The sequence below is a fragment of the Sabethes cyaneus genome, chromosome 2 (assembly GCF_943734655.1).
Source record: "Sabethes cyaneus chromosome 2, idSabCyanKW18_F2, whole genome shotgun sequence".
NCBI lineage: Eukaryota > Metazoa > Arthropoda > Insecta > Diptera > Culicidae > Sabethes > Sabethes cyaneus.
The window spans coordinates 31,050,397-31,073,653 of NC_071354.1; the positions used below are offsets into that span (position 1 = coordinate 31,050,397).

At 39.5% G+C, this 23,257-nt stretch overlaps 2 protein-coding genes across 2 annotated transcripts in view; one reads left to right on the forward strand and one right to left on the reverse strand.

The window, feature by feature from the left end:
* Window positions 1-2,531, reverse strand: part of LOC128733432 (uncharacterized) — a 51,487-nt gene extending 48,956 nt beyond the window's left edge. Inside the window, exon 1 of the mRNA XM_053827007.1 lies at window positions 1,879-2,531. Coding sequence (XP_053682982.1) covers window positions 1,879-1,945 — 67 coding nt within the window. The 5' untranslated portion in view covers window positions 1,946-2,531. The remainder of the gene's footprint in view (window positions 1-1,878) is intronic.
* Window positions 2,532-11,730: 9,199 nt separating this feature from the next.
* Window positions 11,731-23,257, forward strand: part of LOC128738867 (G protein-coupled receptor kinase 1) — a 269,395-nt gene continuing 257,868 nt past the window's right edge. Inside the window, exon 1 of the mRNA XM_053834320.1 lies at window positions 11,731-13,568. Within this exon, the coding sequence (XP_053690295.1) occupies window positions 13,456-13,568 (113 nt within the window). The 5' untranslated portion in view covers window positions 11,731-13,455. The remainder of the gene's footprint in view (window positions 13,569-23,257) is intronic.

Sequence of the window (23,257 nt, forward strand, 5' to 3'; positions counted from 1 at the left end):
TAGCTATCCCAAGCCCCTACCTAGCGCCTCCACGTGGCCATACCCGGTAATGCTCTATTGAGTAGCCAAGCTAGGAGGAGCGATACTGTGTGGTTCCCGGCTGCCTGATCTCATAATCGAGGTTTTGGGCAAACGGTGGAGCCACACGATCTGGTAAGCATAATATAAGTTATTTTAATTATTTTTTTCGTTTTAGCTTATGAAGCATTTACTGCTTTATAGTGAAAACTTTGGCCAATACGAGTGTTTACTGCACATGGATATTGGATACCAGAAGAAAAATTAAATTAATTATTAGAAGCATTTATGGAAACTAAAAGGACGCAACTCTATTCCATTCGAAGGACTGCTGGTGAGATTGTTCTATTTTTACCCATATATACCACATTTCATAAATAAACTACAATCGGGAAGAGGGAGGGACCATCAGAGCACTTGCTTGAAGCGGTGGGCCTAGGGAGAGTGAAACAGTCAACTTTCTAGGGTTAATCTTGACCCGATTAACAACACATCGTGGATAATGAGCGGGCTCTTCTCCCCACCTACTGGAGTCATTCTGCATTAAGACGGTTTATTCAACGATTGACTCAGGTGAATTAGCCCTTGGAAGGAGATTCTCTAAATCCCTGGTACGTGCAAGTGATGTTGCTTATCGACCAATTCCCTTTTGGCCCTTGATACAAGAGTTGGGAAGCATGACCAATTGTTGAATATGTTCAACTCTTTTTGACATGATAGGCTCATTGCTATGAACGGATGAGTCTGCTAAGGCAGGTGGTAGTACCATATATTCATATTCATATACTATATCGGACGTAGTTTTAAAGTCGATAAATAAATTATGTGTGGAGACTCGAATCTTCCGCAAGGTATAGACTTGGTCCGTTGTAGAATGAATTTTAGATATTTGTAGTCTCCCAAATATTGCTTTAACAAACCAGTCGTTATGTTCGAATCTCATTGAGAGCAAGCGAAGTCAATTATAGTATCGCAGATCTGGCGCTGCACAAACCATAAAAAAATGAGTCATCTTATCCCAGGATCCCAGCAGGTCAAGGAAAATTAGTTTCAAATGCTTCCAGACCAAGTTGATGTCCAGAAAGTAAAACGTCCTGTAAAAGTGCGTGACAATCCCCTGCATTCGATTAAATATTTAGATACGTTTTAAATTAGCGAGTAAATAAAGCACTTTGCTGGTTTTTCTATGTGGACCTTCTAAGAGAAGCTTACGGCGTTTATTAACAATAGGTTCGAAGAAAACCGGTACCGAGGACCCATGTGAATGCACACGTTAAAGTTTTTTGAATTATAATTTTTAATCTATGTTTATGATCACATTATATGACCATATTTTTAAATGAGTAATAAATTTAAATATTTAATTAAATTTCCTAATGGAGTTTTTTTTTGCATAAGCAACTGCATACCTATATAAATTGGTTACGACTTATTTCTTTTATGTACCTGCCTAAGGCAAACATTTTATAGTACGTCAATTATTAGTAGGTGGAATACCTACCTTATGCAGTCGGCAAATGAAAAGTAGCAGAAAATGAGAAAGGCTTGTCTTGAAGCGTAAACATGACGCTATGTAAAGAACGACACAGTTGAGGCAATCAAAACAATCGAACGCATTCAAGGACACTTTCGACAGAAGATAAAACGATGCGTAGTAGGCGTAGTACGATACTATTGTGGTCATATAAATAGTGTATACAATTTTGATAGTGTATACAAGACAAACAGCACAAACAAAAATAGATCGATTTGAATGATAGCATTTTAGGATAACAAACGATACATATTAGGTACTAAACTAGTTGGATTTTACAGAGAAAATTGCTTTTTCAAATGGAAAAGCTGCAAAAAATTACTTACTGGTAGCCGTCTTTTGCTGTTGATTGGCTGCGACCCTCGAACCTTTGGTTTTGGAGGGCGATACCATACCTCCGGCATTCAGGGGCAGACCACTTCAACACACTGCGCACTGCCTATCTTTCGATCACATGCCCTACATCATTCGATGATAGTTTTCACGGATAACCATCACCAAATTCAGTACAAAGTTTGGCGTTTTCACTTACGGTATAAAAAAGGAGAAAAAAACTAGCACTTCTTGAGGCGCAAAAACCGCTCAACTTCCATGTTTACCAAACACCGATTGCGAATGCAAACCTTTTGTTTATTACCTTTTTCTTCAAAGCGAAAACGAGAGACAGAGGTCATTCATATTCAAAACACTTCGAGCGCACGCACACACGGAACGTGGAACGATTTGCGTGGATTGGTGTTGTAACGATCGAGGAGATATAACTGTAGTATGTGTGCAGGAAAAGGTGCAACATCAGGAAAACGGTATAAAGAAGCCAAGCAGAGAATGACCTGCCAGAAAAATTGTTCAAGTTTTCAGCACTAGCACTTAACGGTTCTTCCGATTTTCACCTTGCTGATCTGTAATCTCACTTAAGCTACAAACTAAATCAATTTCCGGGCCAAGGCTTAACGATTTTACACCACTTTTCACAGAAAATCTGACCACCCGCGAACACGCGCCATTTTTATTCCAATGTTCACTTTGACACGAAACGAAATACGAAACCGAGGAGGAATGATGCAAAGCGAACGATAAACAACGAAAGATTACCGTTCGTTTGACGTTTCTTTTTCAGCAGCTGTTGTGTTGCCGAGGCGCGGCGGTCGCCTTCGCCGAACCGCGAATAAACCCAAACCGAATAAACAGACGCACACGCAATACGCAAAGGCAAAGCGTCTGCAATAAAATTTTATTGCGCTGCTTATCAGAAACACCGAAAAACTACGGATACTAAACTTGATTGCAATTAGAAAGGTATCATAGCAAATTTTTCAGTTTTGTACAATGTGCTGTTAAATATTTAGCAGCGACAGCGATAGCCGCAGAGACGAATCCAATTTGTTCGTCCAGCTTCAGTTTAAAAACCATCAGATTGTATCAGGGTTGCATCAGCGAATTAGGTATGAAACCAAACTGAACGAAACAAGCAAGAACATCCAGTGTGGCCAACTAATTTTGCATAACGTTTGTCAAGTGCAAAATTTAGCATAATGGTTGTTCAGAAATTTATGCTCAAAGTATTTACAGAAACAATTATAATTATAATTTATAATAGGCCAAAGTCTATCACAATATATTTTATCTGTTTTTGCATCATGTCAGATTTTCTTATGACGAGTGCCCAAGTAACAATTTCAGGCTAATTAAACGCTTTTATAGCTGATTTTATTCAACCTGTGGTTGATCTATGGTTTAGGGTGGTTTAGGTTTAGAAATGAAAAACTTTTTTCAGCTCTTAAACATCTAAATCTGGTGATTTTATCAAGCTTCAGGCTAATTATCTTTTCTTTTATATGCCAAAGGACCTTCTCGCCCGCTCCGTCCGTCCGCCCGTAAAACATCGCATTTCGATCACAGCAGTGATGATCAGTAGCATTGCCAACCTTACACTCTCCCACGCTCTCTTATCAGCACCGTTATCCGATCGCATTAGATCAGAACTGATCGGATAGGTTGATCCCAGCACAGACGACTTCTGTGGGATTAATATTCCTGTGACCATTTGAGCGACAAGTTCGCTATTTTGATAGTGTTAACCTGTTAACGGTGTACACACATTGCCTATCGAGGCTAGTAGTTCAAACCGAGTCAATTTGACTAAGTGAATACTATCTGGCTGGGAATCGCCGGCCTGTGCGTGTTAGTGTCGTCAGCACGATTTGTACTAGCCTGCAGACGCCCAGTGTTTATCGTATTACAAACTTTGTAATACAAAGTCCATATATTCATTAGTTGGATCAAGCGACGCTAAGCTGCACGGGAGGATTTTGAGCTCAGGCAGATGAGCATAATCATGGAGTAGCTTACCATCGACACCGAGACAAGTGGGGCTGGGGTAAGCAAGCATTAGACAGCCGAAGTGTTAGTTGCAATTGAGCTTGCTGACGTTTATCGTACGCACACATCGACGCGCGATTTGTTGTTGCTCTTGTTAGATTATACATTAATTTTACACGTTTGTTTTTGTTTTCCCCCAGTTATACCCCGGTAAAAAAACATACGTTTGAGTGATAAACGATAAGTTTTTGTAGCCTTTTGCACTGGGCTTAGCAAGCTCTATATTAAAAGCCTCTTTCGATCCCATGATAGGCCTATAATAGTTACAATAATTGTTCTTTGCTACAAATGCGCACGAATGCTGAAGATGGCACGTCAGCTATGTACCGCCGTAGGCCTATTTGTGCCCAGCGTACAGTCGCGGAAGGAGCAGATACAGCTTGGAGGACAGCGCCAGGGCATACACCAAATACACAAACATACACTCCAACATTTAAACAGATAAGTAAAGTAGAATTAAGTGGCCATAAGGGAGGGAATGTGAGAGGAAGGGAAATAAAATAGTTAAGAGTTAGTCGTTCCTTTCTTTTCTTTTTGTGAAATTGATGCATTTCCTTTATGCTACTGGGTGATTTCGGGAGTAGTTTGTCGTAGTACTTTTGCGCTGAATGGCGAACCTGTTTGTAGGCCCGTCAAGGACGGGCCGAAATCTCCACTTCGTTTTCATCTAATGAATGTTTGTCTCATACTCGCGGGAACGTCCCTCCCCGTGTGACAACCTCCTTTCCCCGTTTTTCGCGATCGGTTTTCTTTTCTTTCTCTTTTCTTACTATCTTTTCTCCTTTGGTTTCTCCTGTTTACTTCTTGGTGTTCCCAAATAACCATTTCAGGCTGATCAACCGCTTTTATAGCTGATTTTATTCTACCTGTGGCTGATCTATAATTTAGGTTTAGAAATAAAAACCTTTTTTCAGCTCTTAAATATCTAAATCTGGTGATTTTATCAAGCTTCAGGCTAATTAATAGCTGCTTTCGAAGCTGCAATGAAACTTAATGGAAACTTTTTTGCGTTTTTAAATAGCCAATTTGCGCAATACCGTCAATTCTATTTTTAGACCGAGAAATAATTTTGAAATTTGCTTTTCCAGTTGCTTAATCAACGCTTCATAAAGCTTTATGCAGCCAAAAATATATTATTTTAAATTTAAAAAAATGGAACGCGTCATTTTTATTTTGCCGTGAACATTACATTGTCGAACGCGATATTGTTAATTTCGAATAACTTTAATTCGTATAAGTAAGCTAGCTAAATTAATAATGCATGCCTTTTTCCAGGAATTGAATCTTTTGATCCATAAGCACTCACCGTATGATCCGCCCCATTTGCATCTGCAGAACAGACAGTGAGAATATCTTTACACCTGAAGCCTAGCCCGCCTAGCGTGTAGCAGTTGATAATGTCGATAACTGATAAACTTTTGCTGTCAGCCGAATTGCGAAACTCTATGATCTGACAGTATGTGTGCTGTGAGCCGAAAGAAAACTTGGTAGAAGTTTGTAAAGCCACTTCAACACCCTTAAGCAGCCTAAAAAAGTTTGAAAGCTGTGAGCCTAATGGAAGCTTCCACTCTACATTTTAACACCTTTAAGCAGCCGTAAAACGGTTTGATGTTTATGGCTGTTTAGAAACAGATTGTTTAGCAGAAAAATCCGCTATTAAGCTTGTTTATCAGCTTTTGGGAGAGAACTGGTTTGAAAAACTTAAAGTAGCTTAAACATCGCTTATTTAAACACTATTTAAGTGCTTACTTTATGCGGTTTAGATCGCCTTAAACCAACACGTAACAGCCATTGCTCTTGCAATTCAGCTACCGTTGTTACTTGGGTTTCCTTTCTTGTGCCGTTTTTACTCTTTTTTTTCTTTGTTTTTCCTTTTTTCTGTCAGCTGTTTCTTCGTACAGTGTTCCATTGTTCTTCTTTTTTCCCGTTTTTCATATTTTTCAGTCCCGATTTTCTTTTTGAATCTCTCGTTTTTCTGTTCCCTTTTTCGTTTTTTTTCTTCCGTTTTTCCTCGATATTCAGCCCCGTTTTCCTTCTCTTCCTGTCTCATTTTTTGTTATTTTCGTGCCTGTTTTTTTCTTTCTCTCTCTTATATTTTTTTCCATCCCGTTGGTTCAGTTTTTTTTTCTTTTTTCTTCGCACACTTTTCCGTTTTTTCCATTCTGTCTCATTTTCCCTTTTATAATTTTTCTCTGAAGAGCAGCAGGTGGGGGACTACCTCTAGATCTATCAAAAATCCATCTGTGAATAAGCTAAAAAAATACTTACAGTTGCAAAAGAAACTGTTCGCTCTAGTTTGGGGCATGAGATATACATCTTTGAATTAGATAAATATTCAGAAAAATTGAGTTTTTCGGTCATAACTCAAGAGCAACAAAAGACTATCTTCAATGATCCATTGGAACAAGCCGAATATGGCGAGAACTGTATATTTGCGAAACTGGAGACCAGCGGCTATGGAAAGGAATTAGATGGAAGGATTACGTTATGTAGAGTACGGGAGGGTATTCCCAGCACGCTACTGAATTCGGCATACATTACCTTTTTTTGCTGCGCTTTTCCAAATAAAATCTTTGCTGATATATAACAATACTGAAACGAATGTAGCACTCATAGGCTTTAATGTGTTATTACTATTTTCATAAAAATGTAAGTAATTTGCTAAATTTTATTCAATAAACATTAAAACCGTGTTTTCCACTAGCACGTAACCAGGCTGAAAAAAACAGCAGCAATCGCTTACGCGTATCCGCTCTTGATGATGGTTTGGAAAACACACAATTATGATCATGTTTACTTATTCTAGAAACTAAACAGCTGTGAATATGCTATCACAGAACAATTCTACTTCTTTTTATCACGGAAGAACACAAAAATTCCCGTCTGATATGAAAATGTAAATCAATTTTCATTCACAGGTAATTTGCAGTATTTTGCTTTTAATTTCCGCATATGGTGCTTTATTTACACTACTACCAAGATGTGATGCAGTTGCGCCTGAAACTCTTCTATCGTGTTGACATAGCTAGTAATTGACCACTTGCTTCTGGTGCTAATGTATATGTACGATTCAATGATACACTAGCGCCAGCAGCAAGCTGTTGTCACTGTAAAACTAGTTAACTTCAATGAGCCGGTATCTAGGCAATACCGACACGTTATCCATCGGTCTCTCTTTTGATCTGTTTTTGAAAAACATCTAATCCTTGTGCAGGCTATTTCGGCCGGTCGAATTTAAAAAACACAGACACCACTATAGAAAATGGGCTCAATTTAGCCGCAGTGACTTCATAATTTCTCGCGACTATAACTCAAATTCATTAAGACCAAAATACATGCCGATATTCAGTAAATATTATTCTATCAACTGATATAAAAATCTTGTCTCGAATAAATATAGTTTCAACGTAGTTCCTGAATATTGTTTAGGCTACCGCTTAATGGGCTGAAAATACCCTCCCGTACCCTAGATAATGAATTATTTACAGTTGCTTGCTTTGCTAATAAAGTTTAAGAGATACTCCGGACCCTCGGGGATGAACTAATGGAATTTATACCAGAAGCCAGGTTGCAATTAGCCAAGGATATAGCGCCTTATTTCGCTCTCTGAAAATAGATTAGTCTTGCATAACTATTAGTTTAAACAATATATTTTTTGAAAATAAAGTCGTGCGTTTCACTGGTTGCCTAAAACTACAGTTGTAAGGTTAGGAACTGAAAGCCACACGACCCCGCACCTCGTAGCTTGGCTACTCAATTATACAAATTGATGTATTTGCAGGTAACGGCACGTGGAGGCGCTAGGTAGGGGCTTAAGTTGGCTAGAGCTGTGTTGGGCCCCATTTAACCCTTACTATAAATTAAACTGGAGATTAGAGATTTCAAATTGGATTTGAAATTGGACTTAAATTTGTACTGGAAGTTTTACTTGGACGCAAACTTTAAAATTAGATTGAAAGTTTAAACTCGAAATAGAACGTCAAATTAGAATCGAAATTGGACTGGAAATTGGATCAGAGTTTTAATTTGTCTTAAAATTGGGTATTAAATTATACTTGATTTCGGACTAATCCGTATTTGAAGTTTTTCTTCAAACCGGACATGAACATGAAATTTGAATGCAATTTAGGATTGACATTTTTCGTTTTGATCTCTCAAACGTTTTATCTACGGAACAGCTATATTTTTTACTTTCTCAGTGTTTCATTTTTCTTTTTTCGTTTCCAGTTTTCGTATATTTCTTACTTTTTTTATCTCCTTTCCTTCTCGTTTTTCGATTTTTCTTTTTTATCTCCTTTTTGACCTTTTTATTTGGTATCTTTTATGCTTCTTTTTTAGTTTTTGTACTGTCACTTTTTCCTGTTTTTCGTTCCGTTTCTTTTTTTTTATATGCCATTAGATTTCCTTTCCCCGTTTCCCGCTATCGGTTTTCTTCTCTCTCACACACACTATTCTTCGTTACTCCCTTGGTCCCTCTTGTTTACCTCTTTGTGTTCCCTTTTTTGTTGTGCCGTTTTTCCTCTTTTTCTCTCCGTTGTTTCCTTTTTTCTGTCCGCTGTTTTTTCCTGCTGTGTTCCATTTTTTTCTATTCTTGTCCCGGTTTTTCATATTCTTCAGTCTCGATCTTTTTGCTTCTATCACTTTTCTGTTCTATTTTTCGTTTTTATCCCGTTTTCCTTGTATTTAGCCCCGCTTTTCTTGTCTTCCTGTCTCATTTTTTGTTATTTTCTGTTCCGATTCGGCTTTTTTTCTGTTTTACGGTCCCAGTTTTCGACCTTTTCTCTTTTTATCTCCTGCTTCTGTATTTCTACTTTTCTGTTCTCGCTTTTTTATAAAGAAGAGTCAAGTCTTAGAAAGAACGTTTAAGCTCAAGGATTTGCTCCTTTTCCATCCCGTTATTTTCCTTTTTTCCCGTTTTTTCTCCTATTCTGTCCAGGTTGTCCTCATTTACTTTATCGTTTTTCCTTCTCTCTGTTATTTATTATGTTATTTTACTTCCTCTCTATATTTTGTCCAGTATCCTTTTTTGCGCATGATTTCTTCTTTTTCACCTTTTTATGTTCCGTGTTCCATACTATGAGATATACATCTTTGAATTACTTAAATCTTCAGAAAAACTAAACTTTTTTGGTCATAACTCAGAAACAACAAAAGATGTTACCATGAAAATTTTATCATTAAAAGATTTGAAATTAACAAACAAGAAAACAATATTTAAAAAAAATCCTTGGGATAGAAAATAATTTCCAGACTTCTTTTGGAATTTTCCACAATTACTTCACATAAAATCGGAAATGAATTTACATACCTATATTATTTTAAAATGAGCTGCAACCTAGATTTAAAATTCGATTTGAAATTGGATTTGAAGTTGAACTTGAAAGGATTTGAAATGGGATTTCAAATTGGAACTATTTTACACAATTATTTTACCTGTCGCAAAAAGAGTGGCCGATTGAATTGAAAACCGCGGACTTCTGGGTTCTTCTTCTTCAGCATAGAGCCGGCAACTCAGTCTTGGGCCATTCGTCGCCAATTTCCTAGTCGTCTCAGAAGTCGCAAATCGTTTTCGATCCGGTCGAGCCATCGTGCACGTTGGCCCCCCCTGTTCCTGGTGCCGGTGGGGTTGTTGAAGAGGACTATTTTCGTCGCACTGTCGTCCGGCATCCTTACAACGTATCCGGCCCACCGTAACCTGCTAACTTTCACTAGGTGTACGATAGGAGTCTCCCCAAGCAGTGCCTGTAGTTCGTGATTCATACGCCTCCGCCACTCTCCGCTTTCAGTTTGTATTCCGCCAAATATCGTCCGCAGCACTTTCCGCTCGAACACGGCAAGGGCTCTTATGTTCTCCGTAAGCAGCGTCACGGCTTCAAATCCATAAAGAACTACCGCTCTAATAAGGGTTTTGTACATTGTTACCTTCGTGCGACGGCGTATGCTTTCTGATCGTCGCGTTTTACGAAGGGTAAAGTAGACCCGATTTTCCGCTTGGATGCGCCGCTAGATTTCCTTACTAGTGTTGTTATCTGCCGTCACCAGCGATCCCAAATACACGAACTCTTGTACCACTTCTAGTTCGTCGTCGTCAACGGTTACCGTCCGTGTTTGTTTCCTTTGAGCCTCTTGTATTTGGTCCTCGACGCATTTATTTTTAGCCCAATTCTCCTAGGCTCCGTCTTCGGTCTGGCGTAGATTGCCTCCGCCGCGCCGTCGCAAAGTTCCTGGCTATGATATCGAAGTCATCTGCAAAGCCTAGAAGTTGGGTATCCTTGCTAAAAAGCGTGCCTCTCGTTTCGATGCCCACTCGTCGGATCACCCCCTCAAGATCGATGTTGAACAGCATGCAGGATAAACCGTCACCTTGTCTAAACCCTCGCCGCGTCTCGGAGGGACTCGAGAGTGTCCCAGAGATGCGTACTTTATTGCTCTTCAGCAGCCCGATTTCTCGTTTGACTTCTTGGAGATCAGGTGCTAGGACATTACTATCTTCCATGGGCGCTCCTAGGTTAATTTCCGTTCCGCCTCCTGCTGCGACATCGCCATTGAGGTGTTCATCAATCGGACTTCTGGATTACAGAAATTATTTTGTTTTACATTAAATTTTAAAGTGAAGGTGGGGCATGTACCCTAGCCTGAGCACGCCAGTGGTTAACAGTCGGAGTACCTCAAATTGTGAAAAGATGTTCGAAGAAAAGAATTTTTTGTTATAAAAATTTGTTATTTAGAACTCATTCTATTATGATTTTGTCATTTTCGTTTGATCGGTTGGTTTAACTTTAAACAATATTGTATACAAATGCTGATTTGGCTTCAACGTCAGAAAAAATGTTGAATTTAAATTTTAATCCTGTTAAATATGAATATGATTATTTTTAGCTTTGTTGCTGATGCATTATTAATTAGCATTAAATAAGTGTTTCAGTTTTTCTTTTTCTTCAAACTAGCCCCAACAGGAAACTCCGCCGAAAGCTTGAAACACTTTGACAGTAAAACGAACGCTCGAATGTCACAACACAACAGTAAATGACATTTCGCACGATACGGGTCGCTTGTGAAGGTTGGAGCTTGGGCTGTGAACCATTTCGCGAAATTTTTAACTTTTTGGTTAAAATTTGACAGTTCGATGGTTTTCCGAAAATAACCCTGCTCGGGAGCATGGTTAGTTTTAACCAAGTTCTGAGAGCCAATGAGATATGCACAGGTGAGGAAGAGAGCTTCGACAAGTTTCACTGATTTTTCGTTAGATTTTTTTTACATTGGTATGGATGCTTATCACATTATAAATTTGTTCAAACAACCCGGGTTGAAATGAGATGAATTTTATCTATCAAATAAAAGCAAATGAACATCAAAAATTCCTCCGATTTTAACTCGGACAGAAAAAACAATATTTTCATCCTCACCTTATATGCTCTCATTGAGCAAAAAAAACTATCAATCTGTCAAATATGAAATGGTTCACATTCTGAACTGATTTTAACCACTCAAGGAGAAATAACCATCGAACTGTCAAATTTTAACCAAAAAGTTAAAAATTTCGCGAAATGGTTCACAGCCTTGGAGTGCAGTGGAGCTGCGGCGGTTCGGTTGGGTGGTGGACCATTTGGCTCGGCGACGGACGGTGGGGTGGCACTCACTCTCTCACCACGGCCGCTGGCCATCATACATGTGTGCATGTCGGTTTTGAATCCATGGTCGTAGTCTCCACTTGTGCACCAGTTCAGAGTTAGTCACTATAGTCAGTTCACGTTCAGTCAGTCAGTCAGTGAGCAGAGTTTGTCGCGTTCGGATGGTAAACGACGGTTTTCCGGGCCTTCTGCGTTTCTCGGTCAAAAGCGGTTTTGGGGAAGAGTGAGCGAGGAGCAATCTCTTCGCTGGGTACGCTGATTCCTTTGGAGAAAAAGCTGAAAATAATCCTGCTAGTCGAATCATTCGATAATTAAAATTAGGACAGTTCGGGGAAGAAGTGTCGTCGATCGGTCGATTGGTCCCCGAGTTGGACGTCCGGTTGCGTTTGTCATCGCGGTCGCTTTTTGCGTTAATAGTTTTTTCTTCTTCAGCGTTAACCTGCTGCTGCTGCTGCTGAAAGGAGTGGGATTTTTTCGGTGTACGCAGTAAGATACAAAATCTCACTCGCAAAAAGTGCTTGTCGGTCCTGTTGTGGGGGGCAGAAACGGCTGTTCGGTGGATGTTGCGTGAGACGAATACGTGCGCCTCTATGTGTGGGCCGATGCGAGAAGGCCAGAGAAAAAGAGCATAAAAGACTCCTCATTGACAGCGCGATGGAACACTAGTCATCGGTTTGGGGCTGAGCTTTATCAGTGTTTGGGCTATAGTTCCGTGAGTAGTATGGTCAGTTCGGTCGAGAATATAGAATGGATCGTGTTCGGTGTTACATTTCCTGTTACTTGATCGTACCGAGATTGTGCTAGAGCAAACATCAAACAAAAGACCTTCGCCGATATAGGACGTTCCGTGACTGTGGGTTTATATCGTTTTGAGACGAAATTTTGCAAAAGAAAAATTACGATTTGTCACTTTCGCGTTCCGTCTACTCAGCGAGACACTCGTGAGTGACTCGTAATCTCGCGTGCGCGAAATCCATTAGTTGAAATTCGTTCTATGAGCAGAAGAGAGCTTCACTCATGAGAAAAACCTGACGGTGGTGTGAGCGAGCGAATTCGCATTTGAAGAGCGTGCAATGTGTTGATTTTTTGCCTATATTCGTTTGCTTACTGGCTGGCCCACGGGATGTGTATAGTGTGTGCCATTTGCTATTCAATAACAAGCAGATAAATTCCTTCGTTCATTCATTTGTTTATGCTGGCTAAAAGCGAGAAAGAAAATTGTTGCTCATCATATTCGGCTGTTACAACGCTGAAGAAGCAGTTGTTGGGGTAAAATCAGCTGAGAAGGAGTGCGAGAAGGAAGCGGAGATTCCGCGTGCGCCCAGCGAGCGGTGTCAATAAACAAGTGCCAAAGAATTAGCGTGCGATTTCCAGCCGAAAGTTTTTCTTTTCTCTTTTCTTTTGAGATATTCCGAATTGATTGTGTCTGCTCGTGGGGTGTGTTTACACAAAGTCAGCGCCGTGTAAGAGCACAATCTACGGCCGTACCGGAAAGCAACGCAGTGTTTTACGCGAAGCGAGGCATCGATTGCAGTTCGACATAGACCAGAAGCTATGCACAATAGTGTTTGTTTAACTTAGGAAGCTGTTTCGAAAAAACGAAAAATCAAATTTGCACAAATCGTAGTTCACCGGGTATTTTTTTTCTGTGAAACCTTACACCTACCTGTTGTTACTGCCTTCCTGTGTGGCAGCTTTGCTGGACTCCGCTGAGCATTCCCCGGAGCAAGTTTGAAGCAGAGCTGAAAACCTCAACCAATCAACAAGTTTTAGCTTATGATCTTCCTTTTGTAACACTCCAGTTCGAGTGAGTGAGAAGGACAAAACCGCACTCAATTGTGTCCGGCTGCTGCAGTTTAGTAAGGCGAAAAACAAGTTACCACCAGCAGCAAGATGGCGGATCTCGAAGCAGTGCTGGCCGATGTCAGCTACTTGATGGCGATGGAGAAATCCAAATGCATGCCGGCCGCCAGAGCCAGCAAGAAGATTGTCCTGCCGGATCCCAGGTGAGTGTCATTTTTTTCTTTCTTGTCAATAGCGAAAATAAATAAAATTTGCCGAAAGAGAAACCAGACAAATTGGCGGGTATACTGACTACTATACTATCGAGGAATAAACATTTGATTTTTGAGCTCTGTTTATGAACGGAGCAAGCACCGTGCCTTACGGTATGATATGGTACCGGCCTATGGCTGTTGACATTCACCTGATATTGACGACGAGAAGCTGTCGTCGTCGTCGTTGCTGTCGCAAGCTACTTCTCGCGTGTATGCTAATGATGTAGATTATGACAGATTTTGGTAGGCTTGTTGTGCAAATTGGACATCAATTGGAAGCGAGAACACAAACAGATAGATCTCATTTTTCATTATAATTACCATTTTATTCAAAAGCTATTCGGTTTCTTATAAAAGTTCTTTTTTCGTCTGTTTGCAGTTTACTATTGCAGTAAATACAACAATTATAAAACTCTAAAGTTTGGTTTACAATACTTAAAACCACAATCCGGCACAACTAAATGAATTAAGTCCATTTTGAAAAATACTATGTCTGAGTTGATAGGCAATTTCTCTTATTAACGCAAATACGCAGAGATCCACGCGCCTAACTAAATTTTCAAAATATGGCAATTGAGTTATCTTTCGTCTCTAAGTTTCAATTAAATAGGGTTTTTTGGTTATAACTCAGGAACACAAAAAATGCCATCATGAATGATTCACCATCAAGAGATTAAATATCGACAAATAAGAAAAACAATAATTTAAGTGCTTCTATGATTTCGACCAGATATTTTGGCTTTTTGTTGAGAGTTTGCAATACAGGCCGGACTCCATTATCCGGGGATTTGATTAAACAGGGACTCGATTATCTGGGTTTTTAGACTCGGTTATCCGGGTGAAAAAAAAAAATGTTTTTTTCGATGATTTATTTTAACCCTTAATGTTATAATTTTCATGCTACATGATGATTCTTACTTGACAATTATTGATTCACCTCCCTAAAGTTACAAAATTATTTTCTAATATCTCTTTTGTCGGCGAACAAAACAAAAATAAATCTTGTGATAACGAAATCAATTTTTGTTACTTAAAAATCATCATGATCATCATCATCATCATCATCGTAATCATTAATAAAAATAAATTGCAAAAAAGGTATGTTATGACTTTAGGGGAGATTGATCAATAATGAAAAAATCATTTATAACACCTAAATATTGAAAATCATAATACACAAAAAATAATTTTGTACCAAAAAAAAAATCAGTGGAAAAAATCGTAAGAAAGGAATTTTCTGACTTTTGGGAAGATAGATCAATACTAAATAAAACATTTATGATACCTAAAAGTCAAAAAACTTGACATACCAAAAAAAAATTTTGTTCCAAAAATAACGATTCGATTATTCGGGTGATTCGATTATCCGGGCTGAAAATAAAAATGAACACTCGGATAATCGAGTACGGGCTGTAGCGCGTAAAATTTTCAGCAAAACCATTCTTAAAAACGATTTTTTCTAGATCGCTGAAAAAATGTATTGCTATATTAATGCTATATTAATCTTTGTGATTTTTTATTTCCAAATATTTTTCCTAAACTGCTGAAGAAGATTACTAACGTTTTTATTCAAAAGTTTTTGTTCTTCGATACTGGATTCAAGAGTTGTAAATATTTAAAACAAGCGATGTTTGTTAACGATGTTGTGGTATAAAATATCGTGAAATCCGGCCTAAACCTCCGCCATAATTTAATTTGTCGATTGAAATATAGTTCCATCGTTATGCAAGTTAAATGTCACAACTGCATTCTGATTATAACAGTCATTGCCGGTAAAAATTTATTAACAGAAATACAAAAGAATCGCAAAAAGAGGCATGGAAAGAGCCATGCAATAGATACAGCAAGGCGTACGGAAAGAGGTACAAGAAAGAACATGAAAAAGGCACAGAAAGTAGCACAAAAAGGGACACAGAAAGGTGCATAGATAAAAGAACGGAAGAAGCACAAAAAGGTCACATAAAGAGGGCTAGAAAAAGGCAAGGCTACCCTATATGGCATAAAACCAATTGGCATTCCATTTGACACAAAATTAATCTGACACACCTCTTCTGATACAATTCATGATCATTATATTTAGCATTAGCATAACGATTTTTTAGCATTTTGTTTTTTAGTGTTTTAGTGAAGCACCAAAAAGGCTTAGAATAAGGTACAAAAAATCATAAAAAGTGGGCGCAGAAAGAGGTATCGGAAGAGGCATTAAAAGACGTATAGGAAGGAACCACTTTGTTCGACTAGTCTATTTTGGTATTGTAGAAGCCGAGCTCGACATGAACCTATCGAGTAATTCGACTGAATCGACCGGTCAGTGAAGAAATATTACTCGCCTTGTATAATCCGACCATTTCACTCGACTCACTCAACAGTGATTGAGTTGAGTCGAGTTATTCCTCTTGACCTATATAATAGGGTTAACAGAAAGAGGTTTAGAAAGTCATAGAAAGAGTCACAAAACAAAGCATGCAAAGAGACAGAACCCAAAAAATCAACAATATGAGTTTTATTTTTTACAGTTTTGGAAACGATTTTTGATAATAAAATCCATCATAGGTGCAATGAAATACAAATTGTTGCTGACAAGAGAAGAGTCAGGGAAAGAGGCACAAAAAAGGAACAATGAAGATCATAAAGGTACAAAAAGAGGCATAGAAAGAGGTTTAGAAGAGGGCGCAGAAAGATGCTATAAAAGTGACTTATAAAGAGAAACAGGGCAGCCACAGAAAGAGGCTCAGAAAAAAATGAAAAGACCTATAGAAAGAGGCGTACTTAGGAAGTGGTACAAAAAAGTCACAGCAAGAGGTAAAGAAGCAAGCATAGAGAGAGGTACCTAAAGATGCACATAACATGGCTTAGAAAGAGGTATAGAAAAATGTTTAGCAAGAAGCACAGAACGAGGCATGGGAATAGGCACGAATCGAAGTACAGAAATAGGCATAGAAAGGTAAAGGAAAACGTACGGAAAAGGCATAGATAGAGGCACAAAAAGAGGTATAAAAAATGTACAGAAAGACATCGAAAAAATCACACAAAAATGCTTAAAAGTTGGACAGAAAGGGACATAGAAGGAGGTACAGAAAGAGCCATAGTAGAAGGCCCTAAAAGAGGCATCGGAAGACGCACGAAAAGAAGTAGGGTAGAGTAGTCAACAGTGAGACAACAGGAACAGTGAGTCAACGGAAATAGCTACGTCGTAAAACATTCAAGATCCATGATTTTTTCATGCATAGTGAAATTTGTGAACCTACAAAGCATAATGTAGTTTGAGATTTTTTTTTGATTTTTTCATGTATTTTTCAGCAAAAATCGGTTTTGGGGGGATCAAAGTAATTTTTTTTGCAATCATCTTCAAGGGACTCTCAACAACAAAATACATATTAAATTTAAATTTAAATTGCTGCGTGGCATCACATAGTAATAAGTGTTAAAACATTTTTATTGGCAACGGTGAGACACAGAGATGTGGGTGACACTGAGACATAACTTTGCAAATTTTTTTAACAATTTTTTTTGTGTTGAATTGCAAATCAATTCATAGGGTAATGGAAGCACTCATGTAAACTCAAATGATGCAACTCTATTCCATTCGAGGGACTGTTGGTGAGATTGTTCTGTTTTTGTCTATATATCTTCATATAATGTATATTCATATAACACATATTTTATTACATTGCCATATACCATCATTATCGTAAAGGGAAAGGAGCATCAGGGTATCGAATAATCGAAGACTGGATGAGGGATGTGGTAACCAGCCCAAGTCATATAAGGTCGGAGAGTATATTGACGCGCCCTTCTAGCACACAAATCATCACGCAAGATAAGTTTGCACGGCGAATTTATGTGTCTAGAAACCGGAAGTCTATGCTGGAAGTAGTTTATATCCCGAGTTCTTATATCCTGTGGAATTAAATGTTAAATGTTTGCATAAAAAAGTGTTTCAATGTAGACGTTTCTCCCCTACATAATGAAGCATAGAAGTACAAAAAAGGTTTGTAAGAGGTAGAGGATGAGGCACAGAAAGAGATATCGAAAGAGGCATCCAAAGACGTATAGGAAACGGATGTTGTGTTCGACTGTTCTATTTTTACATTGCAGAAGCCGAGCTCGACATGATTCTATCGAGTCGACTGGTCACCAAAGACATCCCAAGTAACAATGTGTCATCAACCTACTTACTTACTTATTCAGTCGAGAGCCGGGGATGCTCTTTCCGTATCAAATATTTCTCTCCATTGTACTCGGTCCTGGGCTACTCGTCGCCAATCCGTTGCGCGTCTCGACACACGCAAGTCGGCTTCAACCTGGTCGAGCCATCTAGCACGTTGAGCCCCTCTATTCCTGGTGCCGGTGGGGTTCTTGAAGAGAACGGATTTCACTACACAGTCGTCCGGCATTCTTGCGACGTGGCCGGCCCACCGTAGTCTCTCAACTTTCGCCAGGTGTACGATGGAAATCTCTCCGAGCAGTGCCTGTAGTTCGTGATTCATACGCCTCCGCCACTCTCCGCTTTCCGTCTGTACTCCGCCAAAAATAGTCCGCAACACCTTTCGTTCAAAAACGGCAAGTGCATGTATGTCTTCCGTAAGTAAAGTTACTGTCTCAAGTCCGTAGAGGACTACCGGTCTGATTAGCGTTTTGTACATCGTCAGCTTTGTGCGGCGGCGTAAACTCCTTGATCGAAACGTCTTGCGAAGGGAATTGTCGGCGGTGACCAGAGATCCCAAATATACGAACTCATCAACCACTTCCAGTTCATCGCCGTCAATAGTCACTGTCCGTGCGAGGCAAACGTTACTTTCTCGGGAGCCTCCTCCTACCATATATTTGGTTTTCAACGCATTAATTTGTAACCCTATCCTCCTAGCCTCCGTTTTAGTCTGGCGTAGATTACCTCCGCCGTCCCACGGTTTCTAGTAATGATGTCGAGGTCGTCTGCAAATGCTAGGAGTTGGCTACTCTTACTGAAGATCGTTCCCCTCGTTTCGATGCCTGCTCGCCGGATCACACCTTCAATAGCGATATTGAATAACATACAGGACAGTCCCCATCCCCTTGCCGTAACCCTCTGCGCGATTCGAAAGGGCTTGAGAGTGTCCCCGAAACGTGCACGTAACACATCACTCGTTCCAGAGTAGCTTTGATCAGCCGCGTCAGTTTGTCCGGAAAACCGTACTCGTGCATTATCTGCCATAGCTGTTCACGTTCAACGGTATCGTATGCTGCTCTGAAATCCACGAAAATATGATGCGTGGGCACGTTGTACTCTCGACATTTCGGAAGGATTTGTCGGAGAGTAAAAATTTGATCCGTAGTAGCACGGGCCCCCATAAAGCCCGCCTGATACTGCCCTACGAATTTTCTTGGTATTGGGGATAGACGGCGCAACAAAATCTGGGAGAGCACGTTGTAGGCGGCGTTGACCAGCGTAATGCCGTGGTAGTTACAGCAGTCTAGCCGGTCGCCCTTTTTGTAGATGGGACAGACTACGCCTTCCATCCGCTCCTCCGGTAGTTTCTCTTCTTCCCAAATCCTTGAAATCAGCCAGTGAAGTGCCGGTAATAGCGGTTTTTGGCCATTTTTGAAGAGTTCTGCCGGAAGTCGGTCCTTCCCGGCGGCTCTATTATTCTTCAGCAGACCGATTTCTCGTCGGATCTCTTCGAGATCGTGAGCCGGTACGCTGTTGTCGTTTGTAGGTACTCCGAGGTTAACTTCCATTGCGTCTCCTGCTGCTATATCACCGTTGGGGTGTTCATCGAAGAACTGCTTCCATCTGTCGACCACCTCGCGCTCGTTTGTGTGTGTCATCAACATTGGTCTTAAATGCCATCATAAGAGTGTAATAAAACCTAAATTGTTACTTGGGATATTACTCAGCTTGTATAATGCGGCCATTTCGCCTGGTCGATAGTCGACTCGAGCTATTGGACTCGACTATAATAGAGCTAATGGAAAGAGGTACAAAGAGGCAGATCCCAAAAATCGACGGAATGAGTTTTATAATACTCGTTTTGCAGTTTTGGAGATCAATCGTAAGTGCACAATAAAATACAAAATTGTTACTTGGGAAGCAGAGTCGGGGGAAGGCATAAAAAGAAGAACAGGAAGAAGGATCAAATCAGGCTTTTTATTGAGAGATTAGGAACATTGCGACCATTATTTTGATCTATTGTGGTATTCTCCTTTTTTGATCTAGGTATTTGCTGCAGATAAAACGCTATTAGTGGAAATGTTCGCCAAGCCCTGCTGGATTAGTGAAACCGCTAGATTTTCCCGCAGTAGGTTGATGTAGAACTCTAACGATTATGAAAAACACCCTCACACCGTCACACAATGCCTCTTTCATGCTTCACCGTGCCTTGGAGCTGTCGCTTTCGGTTAAACAGCTCGAGTTTTGCTTCGTCCACCCAGAGAACGGTTTTCCAGAATTCGTTAGCAAACTTAGGCCATTTGGCTTTGTTTGCCTTGCTGAGAAATGGGTGCTAAAAATATTTACTAAGCGAGGGTAACGCTCGAGCTCGTAGGTCCTGATCTCCGGTTGAGTGTGTTTCCGCGTACATTTACACCACTAAGCCGTCTAATGTTACGCTATTCCACTTAATTTTTCACATTAAGAAATAGGTACAGACAGAAAGAGGTATAGGTACAAGAAAGCTCAAGGAAAAAGGAGTAGAAAAAGGCATAAAAAGGCGTGAAAAAATACAGGAAGATACACAGAAAGGGGGTTAAAAAAGGTACGGACATAAACATACGAAGATAAAGTATAATAAAAAAACAAAAGAAGAGGCACAGAAAAAGGGGCTGGAAAAAGCGCAGAAAGGAGCACAAAAAGAGGCATAGTAGGAGACCCAAAATAGGCATAGAAAGATGTACAGAAAGGGGCACAGAAAAATACACTGAAAGAGGTACAAATTGAATCAGAAAGAGGCACGAAAAATTACACAGTAAAGGGTACTGGAAGAGACACAGAAAAAGGTGAAAAATGGGTTGGAAAAAGGTACACGATGACGTATAGAAAGAGGCACAAAAAAGATACAAATTGTGGCATAGAAAAAAGCACAGAAAAAGGTACTGAATAAGGCGTAAAAGAATGGAAAAAATGGAAGAGAAAAACACAGGAGCACAAAAAAATGTTCGACTGATCTACTGGTATTGTCGAAGCCGAGCCCGACATGATTCTATCGAGCAACTCGACCGCTAAATAGAGTCAGTAGGATTGTTGCACTAGCCGCAAAGCTGTCCTGTACTCTAATAGCCGACTGTGAAGTCTGTCGATAGAGAAGTCTGACAAAGCCGTATAAGCCCAAGGCTTTGCTTTTACATTTTTCGTGCAGTTTTAGAACACAATTTTGGAAATAAAAGCCATCATAAGTGCACAGTCAAATAAAATAAAAATTGTTATTTAGGCAGTCAAGTCAGGGGAAGAGGCTTAATAAAGAAACAAAATAGGATAGAAAAGGCATAGAAATTGATACAGTCAATCCACAATCATGGGCCACACACAATTGTGCGTCATTTTAGCTTTAGCTGCTAATTTCCGTTTAAATATCACCTAATGATTGATCAAATTATTAGTGCAACTTTTGAGGAACAAGTTTATCTATCAATTAGTATAATATTCATGCATTAATCGGGAGATAAAGCTAAAATGACCCATAATTGTGTGTGACCCATGATTGTGGACTGACTGTAAATAAAAATACACAGAAAGAGGCATGGAAAAAGATTTAGAAAGAGATACAGGAAAAGGATCAGAAAGAGGTACAAAAAGGTCCCAGGAAAAGAATACATAGAATGAGGCACAAAAACTCACAGGAAGAGGCTGAACGAGGGGCAAAAAGAGACACAGAAAGAGGCATAAAAAGACCCTGTGTCTGGCAAAGAAGGAGGTATAGAGAAGAGTGCAGGAGAGGTACAGCACAGCAAAACGAAGAGAAAGAGACACAGAAAGAGGTACAAGAAGAGACAGTAAGAGACATCGAACCGCCCTATTAAATTCGAAGTACGATGCCGGTCTAACAAACCAGCCGTTGTATGTTCAAATCTCGGCTGGGCGGTACTGCTGGAGTCAATAGAATCGTTGCACAAGCCCCGTAATTGTCCTGTAATCCAATAACCGGCTGCGAGGTCTGTCGATAAACTAGAGTTAAGTTTATACCCAAGTCTTTGCTTTTTTTGCTATGAGGCATAGACAGAAGCACAGAAAGATACATAGAAAGGAATACAGGAAGACGAACATAGAAAGTCACAGAAAGGGGAGCAGAAAATGGCGTATAACAAGGGACAAAAACAGTCCCATGAAGGAATAAAGAAATGAGCACAGAAAAAGGCACAGAAAGAGAAGAAGTCAGAGTCACACAGAAAGTCAGAGCAAATGGCTTGAAAAGAGACAGAAAAAGAAACAAATCGAATCACAGGAAAAGGCAAAAACGGTGTACAGAAAGAGGCATAGAGAAAGGTACAGAAACAGGAGCAGAATGTGGTATAGAAAAAGGAAGAGTCCCAGAAAAAGGTATAGAAATAAGCACAGAAAATGGTAAAGAAAGAGGGGCACAAAAAAGACACAGAAATATTTAGAGGAAGAGACAAAAAAGTAGCATAGCAAGAAATACAGAAAAAGCATAAAAAGAGGTAAAAAGAGAAAGAGACCAAAAAACCAAAAGAGGTCATAAAATAGAAACAGTTAGAGGCATAGTAAAAAGCACTGGAAAAGACACAAAAAGAGGCATGGAAAACAACATAGAAATAGTCAGAGGAAGAGGCACAAAAAACTCATAGATAGAGGCTCAGAAAGAATCATAGAAAAAGCCCCAAAAAAGCTACAGGAAGCGACACAGAAATAGTCAGAGTAAGAGGCATAAAAGTAGGCATAGAAAGAGGTAAAGGAATAAGCACAGAAAGAGGTATGAGAAGAAGCACAAATAGAGGCATATCCAACGTGACAATTCTTATTCTGCTTGATTATATTTGTGTTTTATTATCTGCTTATTGCGAAATTATTTATTACTTTTGGTTAAATTATGATATTACGCAATACCAAGATGAACGAGTCATAAAATGCTTATAGCTAACGATAAACCCCCATCAAAACTGGATATTTTTCAAAACTATTGTATAAAATGGACCGAAGGGTCTCAGAATTTCGTAAAATTTTATACGAAGACGTAGCCCAAGCAACAATGTGAGTTTTATTGTACTCTTGCGGCGGTTTTCATGACCAATTTTGGTCTTAAATGCCACCATAAGAGTGTAATAAAACCCAAATTGTTACTTGGCAGATTATGGACTTATTATTAAAAACAATATTTAAAACTCGAGATCTCCCATTTTCTCTGATATCTTCAAGGGATATTCTCGTAGCTACATCGCCTATTTAAAAAACCGAGCATTGCAGAATGTACTTTTTCCTGTAAAAATGGAAGCAAGTTCATGAAGACTATATGTCGAAATAATTTTCCACAAAATATTCTATGGTGTTTAAAATGTCAAATTTATTCAGTCTGTTTAAGAAACAAATCATGCTCGAAAAACTGCCCCCCTGCAAACAGACAGCAATGATTTATGAAGAATAACTGAAATCTTCAAAACAATGAAAAACGTCCAACGATTTCCGGAACCGAGGCACAGCCGCTTCCGCG